Source organism: Gymnoscopelus braueri (genome assembly GCF_963280865.1).
Source record: "Gymnoscopelus braueri genome assembly, chromosome: 2".
NCBI classification, from domain to species: Eukaryota; Metazoa; Chordata; class Actinopteri; order Myctophiformes; family Myctophidae; genus Gymnoscopelus; species Gymnoscopelus braueri.
In genome coordinates, this window is record NC_137604.1 from 45,297,306 (window position 1) to 45,315,906 (window position 18,601).

The following is an 18,601-nucleotide window of genomic DNA, read 5'->3' on the forward strand; positions in this document are numbered from 1 at the left end:
GGCTTAACCTCTGGGTGCATGGTTGGACAGAAAACCAGCAGTACTGCAGTGCAAACAGAGGAACTGTCTGTCTGTCTGTCTGTCTGTCTGTCTGTCTGTCTGTCTGTCTGTCTGTCTGTCTGTCTACACCAGCGGTTCTCAAAGTGGGGTCCAGGGACTCTCAGGGCTCCTTGAGGGGGTTCTAAATTGACCCTTACAAGTCTGTAACTCTGAAAGTGTACAAATGGAACAGTTCCATTTTTAGTCTTGCGTGGCCAGACTGTTTCCAGACTCAAGCCATTCACATCGCCGCTGCACTAAACCTGATCCTAGGTCAGTCTAATTAAAAAAATAAGTGATATACTGTAGTTAGTAGCAGTGACTGAGACAACAGACTGAAAAACAATGCTGTATAACTGAATGCGTGTGAGCGCGCATGTGCGTCCGCGACTGGTGGCGGCCCACATCAAGTCACCTTTTGACCAATGTGGCCCGCAACTCCAAAATGAGTTTGACACCCCTGGTCTAAAACATCACACACAAGTTAAACAGCACTTCATTGCGTTTCTCTCCTGATTAGTGCAGCCGCACGCACACACAGTAGGCATACTACACAGGTCTTCTCAGATCCACTCGGGTATTACACATAATGATAGACAGACCCAAGTTCCGAGATAATACTGACCGATTCTGACCAGCCCCGAGTGAATATGATATATGAACACGGATCCGACATGAACGGGTCTTGGGTCTTGTCGGGTATTTTCGGAATCGGGGGGCCCGTGAAGAGCTCTAACTATAGACACTCTCTGCATTAGGTCGTGACCAGGCTTTTCGCTTCGCAGATGAGTAAAAGGCTGGGAACGAGGCTAACTCTCACTAGAATATGACCAAGCCACATGGTGTGAGATCCGTGCTGTGCAGTACCTCTTTGTCTGGAGTGGACCTTCTGTTCTGGGGCGTGTGGCGTCCATCCAAGGTAGAGTAACTCCTGGAGACATCCTGGTCTGTGATTGGTGGAGACAAGGTCAAATAAGTTACCATGGTGACCATGCTCACGACTCATGCATGCAGAAGAAATGTCTTAGTGATAATATTGAATGGTGGGGATTGAAAGATGGTGGCAAAAATGTATGATACAAAAAATATATAACATTATAATACAACTATATTTCATTTCCATTTCACAGGGAAAGAAACATGAGGTTTGGCTTTTCCCATACTATGATACAGGAAACACATGCAACTGTACAAATAAGCTGAACTAAGTTTGAGTTCATTACTTATATAAGATACAAGAAAACAAATGGGTCTCAGAAATAAATGAAGTATAAAAGTACATGTAAGAGTACGACAGGAAAGCTATCCCTATTTTGAATTGTCTAGTTTAATTTCTTTCCTTTTACTTCTACTTTCTTTATTTCCCCCTTTTCCTTTTTTCTTTGTATTATTAATGTTCGTTTGTAGGCCTATATGTATTAAAAATGTATAAAAATTATTCAGCATGAATTAAACAAGTGAAGAAGATATGGATTTAATGGATTACATGTATTGTACAAACCTGCAATAAAATAAAACAAAAGATATAAGAAAACAGGAAGAAAACATTCCATAATAATATTAATACACACAACTTTACAAACATGACTTTCCAAATCAATGTCTCAAAAGGAAAGGAAAAGTATGACAACTCAGGGCACAAGACAATAATTCATAAACAATAAATAAATGAAAATTCAACAAAAAATGCATTAAACCGATGTTTCACTGATGGAAAGCAGCAGGCTGTGGAAGGGTGTGGTGGACAGGCAACACTGAGGGATATACTGCACAACCACCACTGAAGCTGTGCATGCATGAGTGTATCTGTGTATGATTGTTTGTGTGTGTGTGTGTGTGTGTGTGTGTGTGTGTGTGTGTGTGTGTGTGTGCGTGCGTGTGTGTGCGTGTGCGTGCGTGCGTGTGTTTGTGTTTGTTTATTCATATATACCATATTATGTGTGTGTATTAGGGGTGTGCCGATTTCACGATACGATACGATACACGATACACAATACACGATATTGAGCTCACAATATCGATACGATACGATATGGGGAAAGGGGGGAAAAAAGCAAATGCAAACAAATACTTCTGTTTTTGCTTTATTATTATTGCAAAAAAAAAAAAAAATATATATATATATATATATATATATATATATATATATATATATATATATTATTATTATTTATTTTCTTTTTTTTCCAAAACTATATTTTCTTTTCCCAAAACGATACATATCGTCACGAAAACGTATCGCGATATATCGCAGGACGATATATCGGCACACCCCTAGTGTGTATATATGTGTGCGCAGTACACTGAATGTGACTAGATAGTGTTGGGTGTATTAGCAAGCAGTGAATATAACTGGTGTGTGTGTGCAGGGACACATGACGGGGAATGAAAGGCGTGTTATGCATTCCACCTGAGTAGCAGAGAACGTTCCCATTGGCCTGCTCAACTCCATACTCATTATTGTTCGAGGCGTCTGGGTGATGTCCGTAACAGGCACTGATTGGCGACTGTGTGCGCGGCGACTGCGTGCGCGGCGACTGCAGCCGGGGCGACTGCAAGGGGTCGGGTCTGCTGTACGAGCCGTACCCCGCCGTCGGGCTCCCGTCCGGGTACGACGAGCCGGAGGGCTGACCCCCCCCTTGCCGGCAGTCTTTCAGCGCCCGCAGAGAGGAGCTCCTCTCGGGCACGTCCGGGAGCAGCTCGGACAGGATCCGCCTCAGGATGCTGTCGTCGGGCGCCCGGGCCCCCTGCTGGCCCCTCTCCGCCTGGATGTGCTCATAAATGTCCCTCAGGGCTTGGTCCAGTGCTTCGTAAATGGCCTCTTTGGACTTGGCTTGGCTGCGACCCCCACCGCCGCTCCTTCTAGAGGTAGGTGGTGAGCCCTTTTTCCTGCGGAAAGGCACGGGGCTGACCAGGAAGGCCAGCTTGGACATCGCTTGCTGGGACGGCGAGGTCGGCGGGTTGTGGCTCTGGCTGTTGAGGCCGGCGGCGCGGCGCGGCTGGCACGGCGGGGGCCTCTGGCGGTCCTGGCGCGCCCGCTCCCTCTCGTGGCGCAGCATGGTGGTGAAGCGCGTGTAGGAGGCCGGGCAGCGGCCCTTACAGGAGCTGACCAGGTGGCGGTGCTGGTAGCCCTGGCTGGCGCCCAGGCTCTGGGGGCCCGGGTGGTGGTGGTGGTGTAGGTGGTGGTGGTGGTGATGGCGGGCGTGGCGGTGGGGGTGGGGGAGGGTGGAGGAGGCGTAGAGGCTCTCCGAGGAGGTGAGGGAGCAGTGGTCGAAGTCGCTCTCGCTGCAGAAGGACGAGCCCTCCACCTGGATGAAGTCGCTGAGGTCCGAGGCGATGTTGTCCTGCTCGCTGTCGGAGTAGTCCATGTCGGCGACCCGCCGGGGGTTGGGGACGCTGGGGGGCGGCGGGAAGCTTCGAGGGCCGCGTCGAGGGTCCGGCCCGACGCGAGGCTGGCCCTCCGGCGGGCTCCGGGGTCCGTGCAGGTGCTCTGTGGAGAGCGGTGCGGCTCCATTGTTCCCGTTCCCGTTGCTGTCCTCCTCCAGCAACGACTCGATGGAAAAACGTCGCTTGGGGTAGCCGGGCGTGCCGCCGCCCCCGCCGCTGCTGGCGCGAGACGACGAGCCGCCCGGCGTGGTGGTCCCCGACGGGGCCTCGCTGTCCCCCAGGTTGGGCATGGACTTGGACTTCTGTATGAGCTGCTCATACTTGGATATGTGGCCCGGCACCACGTCGCGCGGCACCTCCACGCCCCAGGAGGGGGCGAAGGGGGAGAAGCGGTGCCGGTGGAGGTGCGGCTGGCGCTCCAGGTCCAGGATGCGCGCGCGGACCGAGCGGATGACGTCGGAGGGGATGAGGTGCGTGCGGTCGATGTGGTGCATCTTGCGGTAGAGCTGCAGGAAGCCCGGCGAATCGTGCGCCCGCCGACGGTGGAGGCGGGGCAGGGAGTGGGCGCCGGCCGAGGCGGCCTGGCCCAGCGTCCCTGCTCCGTCGCAGACCAGCGACCCGGCGCTCTCCGAGCGCGTGGTCTCGCGGCCGTTCGGCCCACCGGCGATGTGCCCGTCGTTCAGGAGGTCGTCGCAGCTCCGGGACTTGAGCTTGCGCGGCGGAGTGGGCGGAGCCTCGTCCACGCTACTGCTCCACGACGGCTCGCCGTCCTGCAGCCTCGTCGGCCGCCAGCTGCTGTTTTTAACGCAGATGGAGCGCCGGGAGGAGGAGCTGCCCTCCTCCGTCTGGCTGGCATCCTCGTCGTCCTCGTCCTCGTGGTCGGGGCGGGAGCGGTTGGAGAGCACCGGGGACAGACAGGGACCTTGGGGGCTCAAACGGGGTGAGTACATGCTGCATGCGTCCCCACCTTTCAAAGGATGTCCCACGACAGAGCAGCGTGGCGAGAGAAAGAGGAAGGAAAGGAACGTTAAGGGAGAAACACACACAGAATAAAGGAGAGAAAGAAGCAAGATGGGGGATAGTACATGAAAAGACAAGAGAAGAAGCACTGGAACTCAGTCAGTAGCAGATGATGTTATCATCAATATTCAGAAGGAAATATTGATCAGAGCAAAGAGAAGATGTGACCACACAGCAGACATTAGGACAGTGGTAGGCAACAGAACTTGCCGGTCAGCGATAACATCTGACCTCGCCTGGCAAATTATTTTGTAAATGATTTACATACAATATCTGACAGTCTGACGTATATACAGTAGGCTATAATGTCTAAATAACACATCTACCCCAGTAACCCCACCTGGAGAATGTTTATCCATGGTGGGAGTGAATGACAGGCAGGTGTTTCACATGCCTTAAACCAGTGGTTCTCAACCAGTGGTCCGGGGACCACCAGTGGTCCTTGGGGGGGTACCAGGGGGTCGCCAGCTAAATGAGTTAACATAGCGTCACAATCATTTTAACCACATAGCTTTGGCTATTCAAACATCTTGAAAATGTGTGCATATCTTTGAATATATATATTTTTTTTTTAAGCCACCCGGCACAACATTTTCAGATAGGGGTCCATGAAAACGGTTGAAAACCACTGCCTTAAACAACTAAATGCAACATTCAAGGATGTGGCCTGCACAACATTATTACACAAGCATTTCTATCTGCACTGTAACATTTGATTACCCAGTTCTGTCTGTCAGTATGCAGTTATACCACACACATCTATTTTTGAACTTTGATAGCAATATAGTTATTATTGTATAAATAAGTCTGTTTGTAAGATCCAGTTCTTAAATTAGCCATTGATTATGTTCTGGCCCACCAACCAACTAATGGCATATAAAATATGAATTGGCCCGAGGCCAAACATTCTTGCCGACCCCTTGCGTTGGCACATTAAAACATTGCCTTTGCAGTTATTAACTTCTCAATTAAACTACAAATCACCTATCCGTGCATGCTGTCAACACAACCCTCGTAGCCAGTGTTTCCTCCAGACACAGCTCTGCAATGCCATGGGCATAATAACAGAGATTATTGCTGTACATTAAGTGGACATTGTGTGTGTGTGTGTGTGTGTGTGTGTGTGTGTGTGTGTGTGTGTGTGTGTGTGTGTGTGTGTGTGTGTGTGTGTGTGTGTGTGTGTGTGTGTGTGTGTGTGCGTGTGCGTGTGCGTGCGTGCGTGCGTGTGTGTGTGTGTGTGTGTGAAAGTAAACATATTAAGCAAGTGTCTTTCACTGATCATGTACAATATCTGCATAGCTTATGCCAGTGAAACAGACAAAGAGAGTGTGTGTGTGTGTGTGTGTGTGTGTGTGTGTGTGTGTGTGTGTGTGTGTGTGTGTGTGTGTGTGTGTGTGTGTGTGTGTGTGTGTGTGTGTGTGTGTGTGTGTGTGTGTGTGTGTGATAGAGAGAGAGAAAGAGAGATAGAGAGAGAGAGGGAGAAAGGGGTTTTAGCATGTGATGAGACTGCAGGTTATCCACATTATGTGTACCTTTGGCTCTGGAGGGCGAGGACGGTGAGGAGCGTATGGCAGGTTTCTTCAGGCTGCTGCTGGGTCTGTAGGGGTCCAGCGGCTTGGGGGACGTGGAGGCTCTGCTTGGCTCGGACTGGGCGTTGGACTGGGAACCCGAGGGCTCCGACTTCCTCCGTTTCCTGTAGTCACTGGCAGCACTGCAGGGCGGAGGGAAACCAATCACATCAATCCAAAACGGGCACCATGCCAAGTGAAATGTATTGCTGGCCAATTATACTACTAACATTATACTACAGTACTTACAAACGAGCCAAACACAAGCCAAACAGACAGGTATTACAAATTGCACAGGACTTGAAAAGAAATGATGTATCTATTTTTTTATATATACTGTTTTACAACAAATTGTCTTCTTTAAACCAATAAGGATTCGAGACAAAGACCGACACTATCTGACACAAAGCCTTTATGGACAACGGGAGGTCTAATAACATGCACTGCAGAGTCAAGACTGAAGAGTGTGTGTGTGTGTGTGTGTGTGTGTGTGTGTGTGTGTGTGTGTGCGTGTGTGTGTGTGTGTGTGTGTGTGTGTGTGTGTGTGTGTGTGTGTGTGTGTGTGTGTTGAAACATTGTCAGGCATGTCTGCCCGCTGCGTGGAAACAAACGCCCTCAATGTCACTTACATGAATGACATGACTTATTCATGACACATCCCATTCACACACAGGGCAACGCGGCGGAACGAAGCGTGTGGCGTTGGTGACAGACAGGGACAGAGGAGGAGGAGACTGAAGGACGAGAATCAATAGGTTTTGCCAGGATAATTTATTCAGGATCAGAGTTGGTTAGGCTGGGGGGGGGGTGGGGGATGGGACGCACCCCATCACTGCTGACTAAAGCAATACAGACACACACTACCCAGGATATTTGCAGCAGCATGGGGAGGGGAGGGGGGGTGCAAGAATGAACAGGAGGAGTTTTCTGCTGCCGTGCTGCTTTACAACAAGGCCACTGCTGCAGTTAACCCATTAAGACCGGGAACGCATCTGTGTGTCATTTTCAGATTTCTTTGGGCTATTCAAAAATAGCAGATCTACAAGCTCATAGCGCGGCACAGAGTGCCGCGCTATGAGCTTGTAGGTCTGCAAAAAAAATTTATCGTGAAAATTTGAGCAAATCTTTCAATATATATTTTTTAAAGCGAACATTTGTAAAATATTTTATTCCAGGGACCCCCAGAAGCAAAGATTTGAGTTACAAATGTTTGATTTAAAAAATATATATTCAAAGATTTGCACACATTTTCTAGATTTAAAAAAAAATAGCAGATCTACAAGCTCATAGTGCGGCACTCGGTGCCGCACTATGAGCTTGTATATTTGCTATTTTTGAATAGCCCAAAGAAATAAAAAAAATGACACACAGATGCGTTCCCTGTCTCAATGGGTTAAGAAAGAAACGAGAGGGAAGAGGAGAAATGGCCAGAGGGAGTCCGTATAGTGAGAACAATAAACGCATGCAGGGCTTACCTCGCAGGCCTCTCAGGAGCTCTGTCAGCGGGGCCGAAGTACAGCGACGTCTGAAAGAGGGCAGACAACAAAAGAGATGAGGAGTGAGCAGCACCGCACGAACAAAGGCTGGAGGCAGAGTGGCTCACTATGCTGAGTGCCGTTGTTGCAGTGCCACACTCAAAACGCTCCCCCGAATCAAGGTGCGGCGGACGGGGGTTCCTCATGGTGTACACCTGGAGGATGCGCGCGGCGGCACACCGGGTGAACTCTGACACCCGTCTGCTCCGGAGGACGACGACGGCACAATGGAGCGGGAGAGGAGGAGGATGTGTGAGCCTGATGTGCTTTTGGCTCAGGGACCAAATGTTATCATCCCCCACAAAACCTGGCATGGAGTCGCCGGACTGGGTGTCAGTGGTGGCTGTGATGTTTACCTTTTCAAGGAGATTTTTTGTTGTTGTTGTTGTAGTGGAACAATAATGAGTCTCTACTCTGTATGGTACAAACTGCATTATTTCACAGAATTTACCTGCTGAGAGATTGTTAGAAAACCATCCTGATTTCACATCCAAATAAATTCATTAATAAAAGGCTGAGAGCGTTGCCTTAGCAATCACAGCAAAGGATGGCTCGTGACAGATGGCTGACATGGTGCTGAGATGAGAACACATGGCAACGCCCTACCTACTATATTCAACACACACACACACACGCACACACACACACACACACACACACACACACACACACACACACACACACACACACACACACACACACACACACACACACACACACACACATTTAGATGTTCTTAAGTGAGTAAATGAGTGTTGGTAAATCTCTGCACTTATGTTAACAAAACACATTGTACTGTATATATTGGATTAGATAGTGTTGGCTAGCTCTGGTCCATAGCGTTAGAAGGAGTTCTCCTTAACGCTATGGTACTTTCCATTCTTTCCCCTCGCACCGCGGTACTTTACTGTAGTAAAAATTAAAAAATACACTTTTGCTTCTCACCAAAACAAAGACGGTTTTATGGAGTTGAAAGCCTATTCTACTAAGTGGGAACACTCTGAGCCCCCCACCTCACATCTAAAATACACTTTTTGGGCAGAAAAGAAAATATTTTACAGATTACAGAACAGAGGCTGCGCTACCGCGGTGCGAGGGGAAAGAATCGAAAGTACAGTACCATAGCGTTAAGGAGAACTCCTTCTAACGCTATGGACCAGAGCTAAGTGTAGGCTACTATATGTTGGTCCTTGTATTGGGCCCAATGTAACATAAAAGTGATTGGTATTTTAAAGGTGATGCTATTCATTTGTTTTCTCGTTACAGGCCATTCAAACAATACAAGATTAGGATTAGCCAATCCAGGATTAGCACATGTGTCCAGAATATGTGATTACCTCAATGTGTTGGCGAGCGGAGCTGTCTGGATTATAATCCAGCCGTTTTTTGGGAGGCTTGAGCCCCAAGCAGGGGGGCAGCAGTGAGCAGGAGGAGAAGGAAGAGGAGGAGGAGGAGGTGGAGGTGAAGATGGGGTGTAGGAGGAGAGGAAGTGGTGACGTCATGGGGAGGAGGAGGACATGTGGAGAAAGTGACACCAGTTAGAGCAACAGAGGACCCTGAGATGGACGACACGCACGCACACGCACACGCACACACACACACACACACACACACACACACACACACACACACGCTCAGATTCACACTTTGTTTTTTTACTCATCTCATACAATGTGTGCACACCCTTACATGCATACATGCACACACTGCAGGAATCTACACAAACATTCCAACAAACTCTAATGTTATACCGTGCATTAATACTGTATATCCTCCAACTGGTGATCTGAAATAGCTATAAGCTATTTCTAGAGTAAAATTCTAACACTGCTACTGTATCAGACACAAGTCACCACATTCAACACAAATACACACCATTACAATATATACCAAACAAACAACACACGCACCCACGCACGCACACACACAGTGTGAGAGCAAGCAGGGTGAGAGCGAGGTAGAGCTGAAAGCATAGTGAAGCACAAGCTACCACGTTTGTGTTCTAGAACAGGGTGCACTGGAGCTACGAATAAATCCTGGTTTTATTTGTGAACTAAAAGTCATTCAGTGAATAACAATGAACTTCCTGTGACCTTGGCAAAATGCCAAAAAATAAACCTTCCTTGGGACATGGGTGGGTGGAGCGAAAAACACTGTTTGATCATGCAGATAGGAGAGCACAGTGTGTTCATTCTAACCAAACACCACCAGTCAATGTGGCTAATTAGTTAGTACCCCCCCACACGCACGCACACGCACACACACACACACACACACACACACACACACACACACACACACACACACACACACACACACACACCTTTTCTGGGTGAAGGCGTACCAAGTAGTGAAATCAGTGGTGTTTGGATGGATTGAAGACCTGTGTATACACGGCCCTCCACGGTAAATAATTGCACATCATTGTTCAACACTCAGAGAGCTTATTCAGAGTGGGCAGGACACGTAGAACATTGCAGTTAGAAACCTGACCATCACAAAGAGGCATCATAGCAGCTCTAGATGTCACATTTCTACCTGAGCGTACTGAATAAGCCCCGGTTAGTCATCTCCTGATGACATGATGAGTTGACATGTCATTCACAGAAATGAGAGGGGAGTTTTGATCCAAGATCTGTGGCTAGAGGCAAACTATTATCTAACAGGCCACTGATGAGTGTATGTATGCAGGTATTTATTCCAACCATACATCACGTTGTTTCAATAACTAATCACTTATCCTCTCTGGTTGTATGCCAATTAGTGTAATAATAATAAGGACACCACTGTGAGTGACTGACTGCTGTTGCTGCCTACAACCTCCAGATGGCACTAGAACCTTGAACTCTCTCTGGGGTAAGGTGGTTCTCAACTGTGGTCCTGAGGAATCTGTGTCTGGAAACTGGTTTTCTACTTCTGAGTTCGGAGTTAAGATGAATATAGCTCTTGCACTTTAAGCAAATATCCCTAACATGACTATAAGTGAAGACACAAACACACTAAAAACAAAAAGCCAAACAAAACAACATGCCCACTTCTACCACATACAGGAGGAGCTGGTGGTAAAGTATGTGGAGTAGAAGGTTTATCGGTTTGGAAACTCATGCTCCATTGTAAAATATTCTGTTTGGCTTCTGTGCAATCATCTTCCCTAGCTGGTTTTGTCAACAGTGGTTGTCAACAGTGCTAACTGCTAAGCAAAGCACACACTGCAAAATAACGTGACCTCTGACAATTTAGCATTTTAGTGGCAAACCTTTCCACATCATAGAAGGAAAAGAAACATGTTCATTTTGGGTGGATAAGAAAATTAGCAATTACATTATTTTTTTGTGAAATTTCTTATTTTTAGCAGTGTTGGGACATTCAGTAGTGCCTGCCAGCTGCTAGCCACAAGATCAAACAGGCCTGCAAAGGCAGAGAGAGAGACATACGGTAGAGCAACGACTCCCATCACAAACGGGTGGGTGGGTGGGGGTGGGGTTCACAGCACCCAACCGTACGGCATGCCCGAGCAACTAGCCCCACACTTTCTACTGGTGCAGACACAACAACAAAACAAATGTTCAAATCAAATCAAAGGTGGGGTGCGTGTATATGCCTATGGCAGGGGGGGTGACGGTGGTAGAGACTACGCCCTGACTTACCGGACGCCCGAACTCCAGCTCAGAAAAGAACTTATACCAGGGCTCGTTCTCTAAATCTATGTCATCATAGGTCTGGAGAGGAACCCGACAAACAGAGAGAGAGAGAGAGAGAGAGAGAGAGAGAGAGAGAGAGAGAGAGAGAGAGAGAGAGAGAGAGAGAGAGAGAGAGAGAGAGAGAGAGAGAGAGAGAGAGAGAGAGAGAGAGAGGAAAGATTGTAGAAAGTAAGCCAGCAGAGAGGAAGCATAGACACAGAGAGAGAGAGAGAGAGAGAGAGAAGGACCTCATGGTTAGGATGAAAGATACACTGCTGCAAGAAGACATGGGGTGGGAATGGAAGGCTCCACATTGGGATAAGGAGATTAATGCAGCAATGTAAACATGATTTATTTAACCACATGAACCCTAGCAACCCATTCTGCACATGTCATAATAGGCAAAACATTCTGTGAACATAGCCAAACATTTAGCAAAAATATCAGATCTACAAGCTCACAGTGTGCCACATTGCAATGTGTCAGGAAGAGTGAAAAAAGGATGGGACAAAGTATAGACCCCTGTGGGAAGTATATGGTGTTTAAGTGGTTAAATCCTACTGCGTTAATATCTGAGCCTTCCAAATGGATTAATCAAAACTGAGGATTTGATCTGTGAATGTCCTTTCTGCTGTTTTCACATTAATACTGAATGCATTTACCATTAACACATTAAGTTATGACATCTCCTGGTATGTTCCTACAATGGGATACTTTATGCCGCATTTTCATTGGCTTACAAATATCAATATATTATACAAAACAAGTGAATTTATACATGTACACAGCCTAGCATTTCCTAAAATAGCCTAGACTGAGCACACACTATGGTTACAGTTTTCTGATTTGATCTGATTTTGGTAAAAGAAATACGAGCAAACACAATATAACTTAAATACACATAAAAGCATAATAAAACACTTGTTTCCAATGTGGTTTTCTCCACTGGGTGGCAGTAGAATCAGACTATTTCAAAACAAAGCAGATGAGAGAAGAGCAGGAAAGAGTAAAGTGCAGCAGAGTAACAGTAGAGTGCAATACAGCAAATTAGAAGAGAAACGTGCCGATCAGCACTGTACACACTAGAGCTCTGATGGAGACATTATAATGGACAGGTTTAGAACACATCCGCTCAGTCGAGGTTTGAAGTCATTAGTTAATTTCTTACCTAGAAAGGTATTATGTAAAGGAAAAGATTCTAATAACACAAAATACAAAAATACCTGCGCACACTCTAGAGAGGTCAGCTATTGTAATAATCTTTGGAGATTAATTTAAATCGTCTCCAAAACAGACCAGTGATTAAACAGGTCTTTTTGTCATAGACAAGGCTTTGATTTTACATATTCTGGTTAGGATTGTGGTTATACGCACATCAGGTCAGTTATTGTAGTAATCTTTGCAGCACACACACAACCTGCAACTGCAATTTTAAATTGTATTGGAAAATGGGCTCAGGTAAAAAACATAGAATACACGTGTAAATGTTGGGTTACAAGTGTGCAAATTCAGATTACATGAGTGTGAAAAACAGATTAGAGATTGTAAATTCCAAACTACAACTGTTTGGATTGCATATTAAGAGTGCTCAAATCAAATGTATATGCTCACAAATTATGTAACATATCTATCTCAATAGGGCTTGCATCAAAACCAACTTGTCACATCTCTCAGTTAAACCAAATGTGTTGTTGTGAAGCAATTCTACATCTAGGTGAAGTATTTATAAAGATCACTTTGACGAAGGAGACAGGTCTACCTGAAAGCCTCATAGTCAAGAGCACCATTACACTCCAGCGCCAGCTGGCTTTTAATTAGGAAGTTATTTAAGTAAGTTTGAAAGGCAATACTGACAGTTGATTGCAAAGGTGTTAAAGAAGGCAGGGACAAGGAGGCAAAACATTTCTTTCTCCAAAAACAGTGATGAAACAGGTCTGTTTTTTCATAGAAAAGGCTTTGATTTTACAGATTGTGATTTATTTTGCAAAGCTCTGGTATAAGCTCAGGTATGAAGCAGCACTTTCCGCTATTAAAAACAGCTCGACTGTATTTTTTACCAACATTTTCTTAGCCTCAGAGCCTCTCGTCTCCGAGCAGACGTCAGTGCATAACTCCCACACTCACAGTCACACAACTGAGGGGCTTCATCCTTAGTCACTTCCAGTGACGTTCACAGCTAACTGTTACTATGGAGCTGAAGTGTTGCCGCCTGGCTGACTGCTCTGTGCCCGCATGCCTGCAGGGAAATGTAGTTTGCAAGCTATGGGGAAAAGATCGCCCACGTCAGTAGGAGGGGGTTTGGAGTGGCGTTTGTACTCGCAAAAGGGAAATCAGCTTAGAGTCAGATGAGTCATACTGGTAGGAGAGGCACAGAGGGGACTGCAGGACACGCAATGAAATGTTAGTTTAACACATTGAGTGCCAAAAACAAAATATTACGTTTTTGCAAATACACCCGTGGAGTGCAATAAACGTAATATTGTGTTTTTATTTTTTACATAATTTATTTTTTCCACAAGAGGGTGCTCTAACGCAACTTAGGAATGATCCTAGGACCCTTTAAAAGGGAATGGACAGATGTGACTTGGCCATCTCCCAGACACTGTTTGTTTACACACGGGTCCTCGTTGTGGCTTCTGCAGCTCTAAAAAGATCACCAAAAAACGGTAAAAAAACGCTGGCACTGGCTGTACCCTGTTTTTAAAAACCTCTGGAACTCAATGTGTTAAGTGGGACGAGCTAAGACCTGCCTCTACCATATGCACATCCAAACTGAGTATTTTCCAGTTATGTGAGAACGCGTCTGACACAAGCGATCTCCTGTTGCATGTGTGTGGTAAAAAGAGCAACACCGGACAATGTCCCGACCTGATTCCCTGGGCATTGTTCCAGAGTTCATTATGTGAAGGAGGCTTCGTTCACACATTAGCACCACAGGTCAGAGACAGCTGCCTGAATACATCACATTCAACACCTCAACAAACCTTCCCACCTTTCCTCCTCACATCTCTCTCACATTCCTCTCGTCTCCTCGCTTCCCTCTGTCTTTGAAAACCTTGCGTTTGTTTTTCACTGACATCCCTCCAGTGCTGATTTTGTCAACTAAAACTTTGACGGAAAATGTTGGTCGACTAAAATGGAGGGACTAGTGGAGAAGAGATCCAGTAGAACTAAGACAAGTAATTTTATGCTTGGTTGCGCTCGGGTGTTGCGCTCTGAAAATAGCAGATCTACAAGCTCACAACGCGTCGCACTTTTTTAGTCTACTAAATCAACTGTAGATTTAGTCGACATAATCTTATGATATTTAGTCGAAGTAAAACATTTTAGATGACTAAAGTATGACTAAAACTAAATGGAATTTTATTCAAAAACTATGACTTAACCAAATCAAAATGTGCTCTCTGACACTGCATCCCTCTCCCCTTACACCCCCCAGTATCTGCACATTATTTTTTAACAATAATGAATTACTTAACCTACCTGCGTAGGCATATAATGTACAAGAAAGAGAAATATGTTAGTGACCCCATGTGCTCTACTATATCAAGATACTGCAGACCCAAGTATATTATACATATATGAGTATATAATATCTCTGTAATATGGGATGTCACTGTTTAAAAGGATAGCTCTAGACCACAGCAGAGGTCTATTGAATTCACAACAGGTATAATGGGGCAAACTTAAGCTCTAATTCGCAACACATTGCTGTAAAAAAACAAACACACCTGGGGTGACGGGGCTTTTTCCGTTGCAGCCCCCTCCCTTTGGAACCCACTCCCATCTCACATCAAAGCCTCCCTCAAAACCCATCTTTTCAGACTCGCTTTCCCCGCCTCACTCAAAACAAATCTCCCTTTCTGCCTTTTCACCAAATAAAATCAATCAATCAATCATAACATACAGTAGTAACACTACAGAATACACTGCAGACGCATCACTGTCGGTAAAAATGGCAAACGTCAAGTTCCAGCCAAGTTGCAATATTAACAGTTAAAAACAAAATGTATTACCTCTGTGAAAATGCACCTTCCAGATTGTCCAGCCTCAGAGCAGAACAGAACAGAACAGCAGAATAATACAACACAAGTAAAAAGTGAAGCTGTCAGAAATCGCTGCAGAGCCAACCTTCACTGTCACCGGGGAAGAAAAGAAAGGTCGCCCTGTGGCACTGGATGTAAAGCCCATACAGTATATTCTCCTCCATGATTAAGGACAATGGATTAAACAGAGCACACTGATTCCAGATCTGTGCCTAAAAAAGCCATCTAGCCTGGAGTTCGCAATCAGAGGAGGAACAGGGGGATAATTGGATTAATGGGTAATGGCGTTTCCAATGGATTTCTGGATGTGAGGTGAAGGTAAAAAGTGAAGATGTCATAATAAATGATTCAGTCTGATAACATAATTATCAAGAAGTACTCACAGGTCGTTCCTGCTCCAGTATAGAGGACTTCCCCGGCTCGTACTCAAAGATACTCTTGGGCTCGGCTCTGTACTTGCGTGTGTCCACCTTCCTGTCTGGGGGACCCCATTCATTCCTGGTGAGAACAGAATAACATCCATATTTGAGATTACGAACTGGACTGGAAACCGTTGCCCAAATTTAGGGTCACACATCATACTGTAGATACATGATAGACGACTGACGTTATAAATGACTGATGTCACAGGGTGGCCACGTGAAGTCTGCGATATCCACATTGGAGTCATGCCGTTCCCATTATGCATCCTGAGATTATGTTTTTTTTTAACGTTTTTGCCAGTAATTCATTCCCAAAATGGGCTGGCCCCTTCGTATCTCACAGAGCTTATTGAACCTTACTCTCCAGTTAGGGCTCTGAGGTCCGCTGACAAATCGCTCCTGGTGGTCCTTACAACGAGACTAAGGACCAGGGGTGACCGTGCCTTTGCTGCTGCTGCTCCCACGCTCTGGAACAGCCTACCCCTCCCCATTAGAACTGCTCAGTCCATCGGGGTTTTTAAATCTTGCCTCAAGACTCACTTCTTTTCACTAGCTTTTAATGCTGTTTAAACTTTTTGTCATTCACCTTGTCCTATATACTGTATGTTTTATTTTCTTGTTGTTGCCCTCCTTGTACAGCACTTTGGTCAATTTCGATTGTTGTAAATGTGCTATATAAATAAAGTTTGATTTGATTTGATTTGATTTGATTTGAAAATAGGGATGCACGGTGGCACAGTCGGTAGCACTGTCGCCTCACAGCTAGAAGGTCCTGGGTTCGATTCCCGCCGAGGACGCTGTGGGCGCTGGGGGCGTGTTCTCTCCTCCACGTCATCAGTGCCCATACCCTAGGTGGGGTTGGCGAAAGGGCCTTTCTGTGTGGAGTTTGTATGTTCTCCCCGTGTTCCCTAGGGTAGGTACCCTCACAAAAACATGCAGTAATCCTGGTCACTATACTGCCTCCCCCTGGTCAGCCAGGGCGCCTGATGGAGGGGAAAGGAACTGGTTGGAATAACGTGTTCCTTCCACGCGCTACGTCTAACCAGGGAACCTCCCCCCTGTCGGGTGATAAGAAGCGGCCTGCTTGCTCCTCATGCATTGAAGGAGGCATGAGCTTCAGCTTGGGCTCTCCCTAGGTTGGCAGAGGGAGAGTAGCGCCCAGGATTACATAGGCAATTGGCACTGGGTGGAAAAATATGGGTTACAAAATCGTGGGATAGGATAAAAAAATACAAAAAAATTATAAATAGGGATGCCAGTTTGAAGGTGGTTCACAAGACCAGGTGTGACGCTGCAGTCATCTCTGGATCCACATGTATCCCAGCTGACCTGAGATCTGATTCCATCAGAACCTCCAGTAACTCCCCAGTGATGTCTCCACTTTGGCTTCAATGCACCGACCTAATTATTGATTATCAATTAATGAGATAGGCCACCCGGCGGATTCATCTTACGTGTCGTGTGACTCTCTGTCGCGGTCGCTGTCGCGGGTCCTCAGCTGGAGGAGTGAGGGCATGGGAGGGGGTGGCGGGGGCACAGGGGAGGGAGAGGGCTCCCGGGGAGCTTGGGGCCCTCCCTCGTCCGAGAGGCTCTTGGACAGCGGCCGGTACGTGTGCGTTCTGGGAGGAGGGTGGGCCATGGTGACACCGCCGGACGATCCACCGCTGTAGGAGTCTGCTGGGACAGAAAGAGACAGTAGGGTTAGACAGAGAGAATGAGGGAGAGAGTAAGCGTGTGTCTGTGTGTGTGTGAGTGTGTGTGTGTGTGTGTGTGTGTGTGTGTGTGTGTGTGTGTGTTTTTTTTCTTTTTCTTTTTTTACAGAGAACCAGGAGATAACGCGATCCAAATATTTACTGCTCCATTCACTTCCTGGTTAAAGTATTTGGGAAATATTCTGAATCTCGGCTCCTGTGTTTTACTAAGTATTTTTGGCGAAACATACTATTTTCAACTGGGTATAATAAGCGAACGGGAGGTCACGATAACATAATTTTTTCCCCCGGAAGCAGTGAAACCCTCCGTGATTAGCAACCATCAGGGGATGGATCATACTGGAGATAAATATTCTGTGGTTCTTGAAAGATTAGTCAGAATGCTTAAAAATGCTGGCAGAGGCTACACCCTGTTTTCGAAAACCCCTGGCAGTGAATGTGTTAACACATTTGGTGCCAGCTGGTTTTTTAAAACAGGGTACATCTAGTGCTGGCATTCTTACCGGTTACGCTGCGCTGTTTACTGCTGTAGACTCCACGAAGAGGACGCGGATGTAAACAAATGTAAACAAAGGCTGCGTGCACGGTGGTGGAGGGTCCCGACTATCGCCTGGAACAATAATATTTCTAACGCGATCCGCCATTGCAGAGTGATCGCCCATCGAAAACGGCTCTTTTTCCACCACGTTAAAAAATATATGGAGATATGAAGCTTTTTCTCAAGGAGTTATAATGGGAGAGGACGAGAGGTAGGTTTTTTGGCACGGACCTCCGTCCTCTCCTTTTTTCAAGCTGAATCATTCCAAAGTTGCGTTAGAGCACCCCACATGGAAAAATAAAATAAAAAAATGAAAAATCTCCTCACGGAGATTCCTGGTTATGGCACCCAGTGTGTTAAGTGTGTGTTTTTGTGTGTGTGTGTGTGTGTGTGTGTGTGTGTGTGTGTGTGTGTGTGTGTGTAACTACCACCGTTAATGTACAGTAGTAAGTGCAGATTTAAGATGCATTCGCAACTTCTGGGGACTTCAATACGATCACAAGCTTGCATACAAGAAGGCGCTGCTCACCGATGGAGTATACCAACAGCCCACGCTGCCTGGCTGCCCTTCCCGTGAGCAGCTACCGGGAAGAGAGGCGGTGTAACTACCAACCCTGGCGGTGGATAAAGACCAGGCGGCCTTCCCTGCAGAAC

General features: G+C 46.4%; 1 protein-coding gene across 1 annotated transcript in view; it reads right to left on the reverse strand.

The window, feature by feature from the left end:
* Positions 1 to 18,601, reverse strand: part of LOC308095812 (sorbin and SH3 domain-containing protein 2-like) — a 57,795-nt gene that overhangs the window by 20,897 nt on the left and 18,297 nt on the right. The window contains 8 exon segments of the mRNA XM_080442900.1: positions 907 to 986; positions 2,450 to 4,393; positions 5,979 to 6,157; positions 7,490 to 7,539; positions 8,887 to 8,943; positions 11,197 to 11,268; positions 15,659 to 15,773; positions 17,152 to 17,374. Of these exon segments, the coding sequence (XP_080299026.1) occupies positions 907 to 986; positions 2,450 to 4,393; positions 5,979 to 6,157; positions 7,490 to 7,539; positions 8,887 to 8,943; positions 11,197 to 11,268; positions 15,659 to 15,773; positions 17,152 to 17,374 (2,720 nt within the window).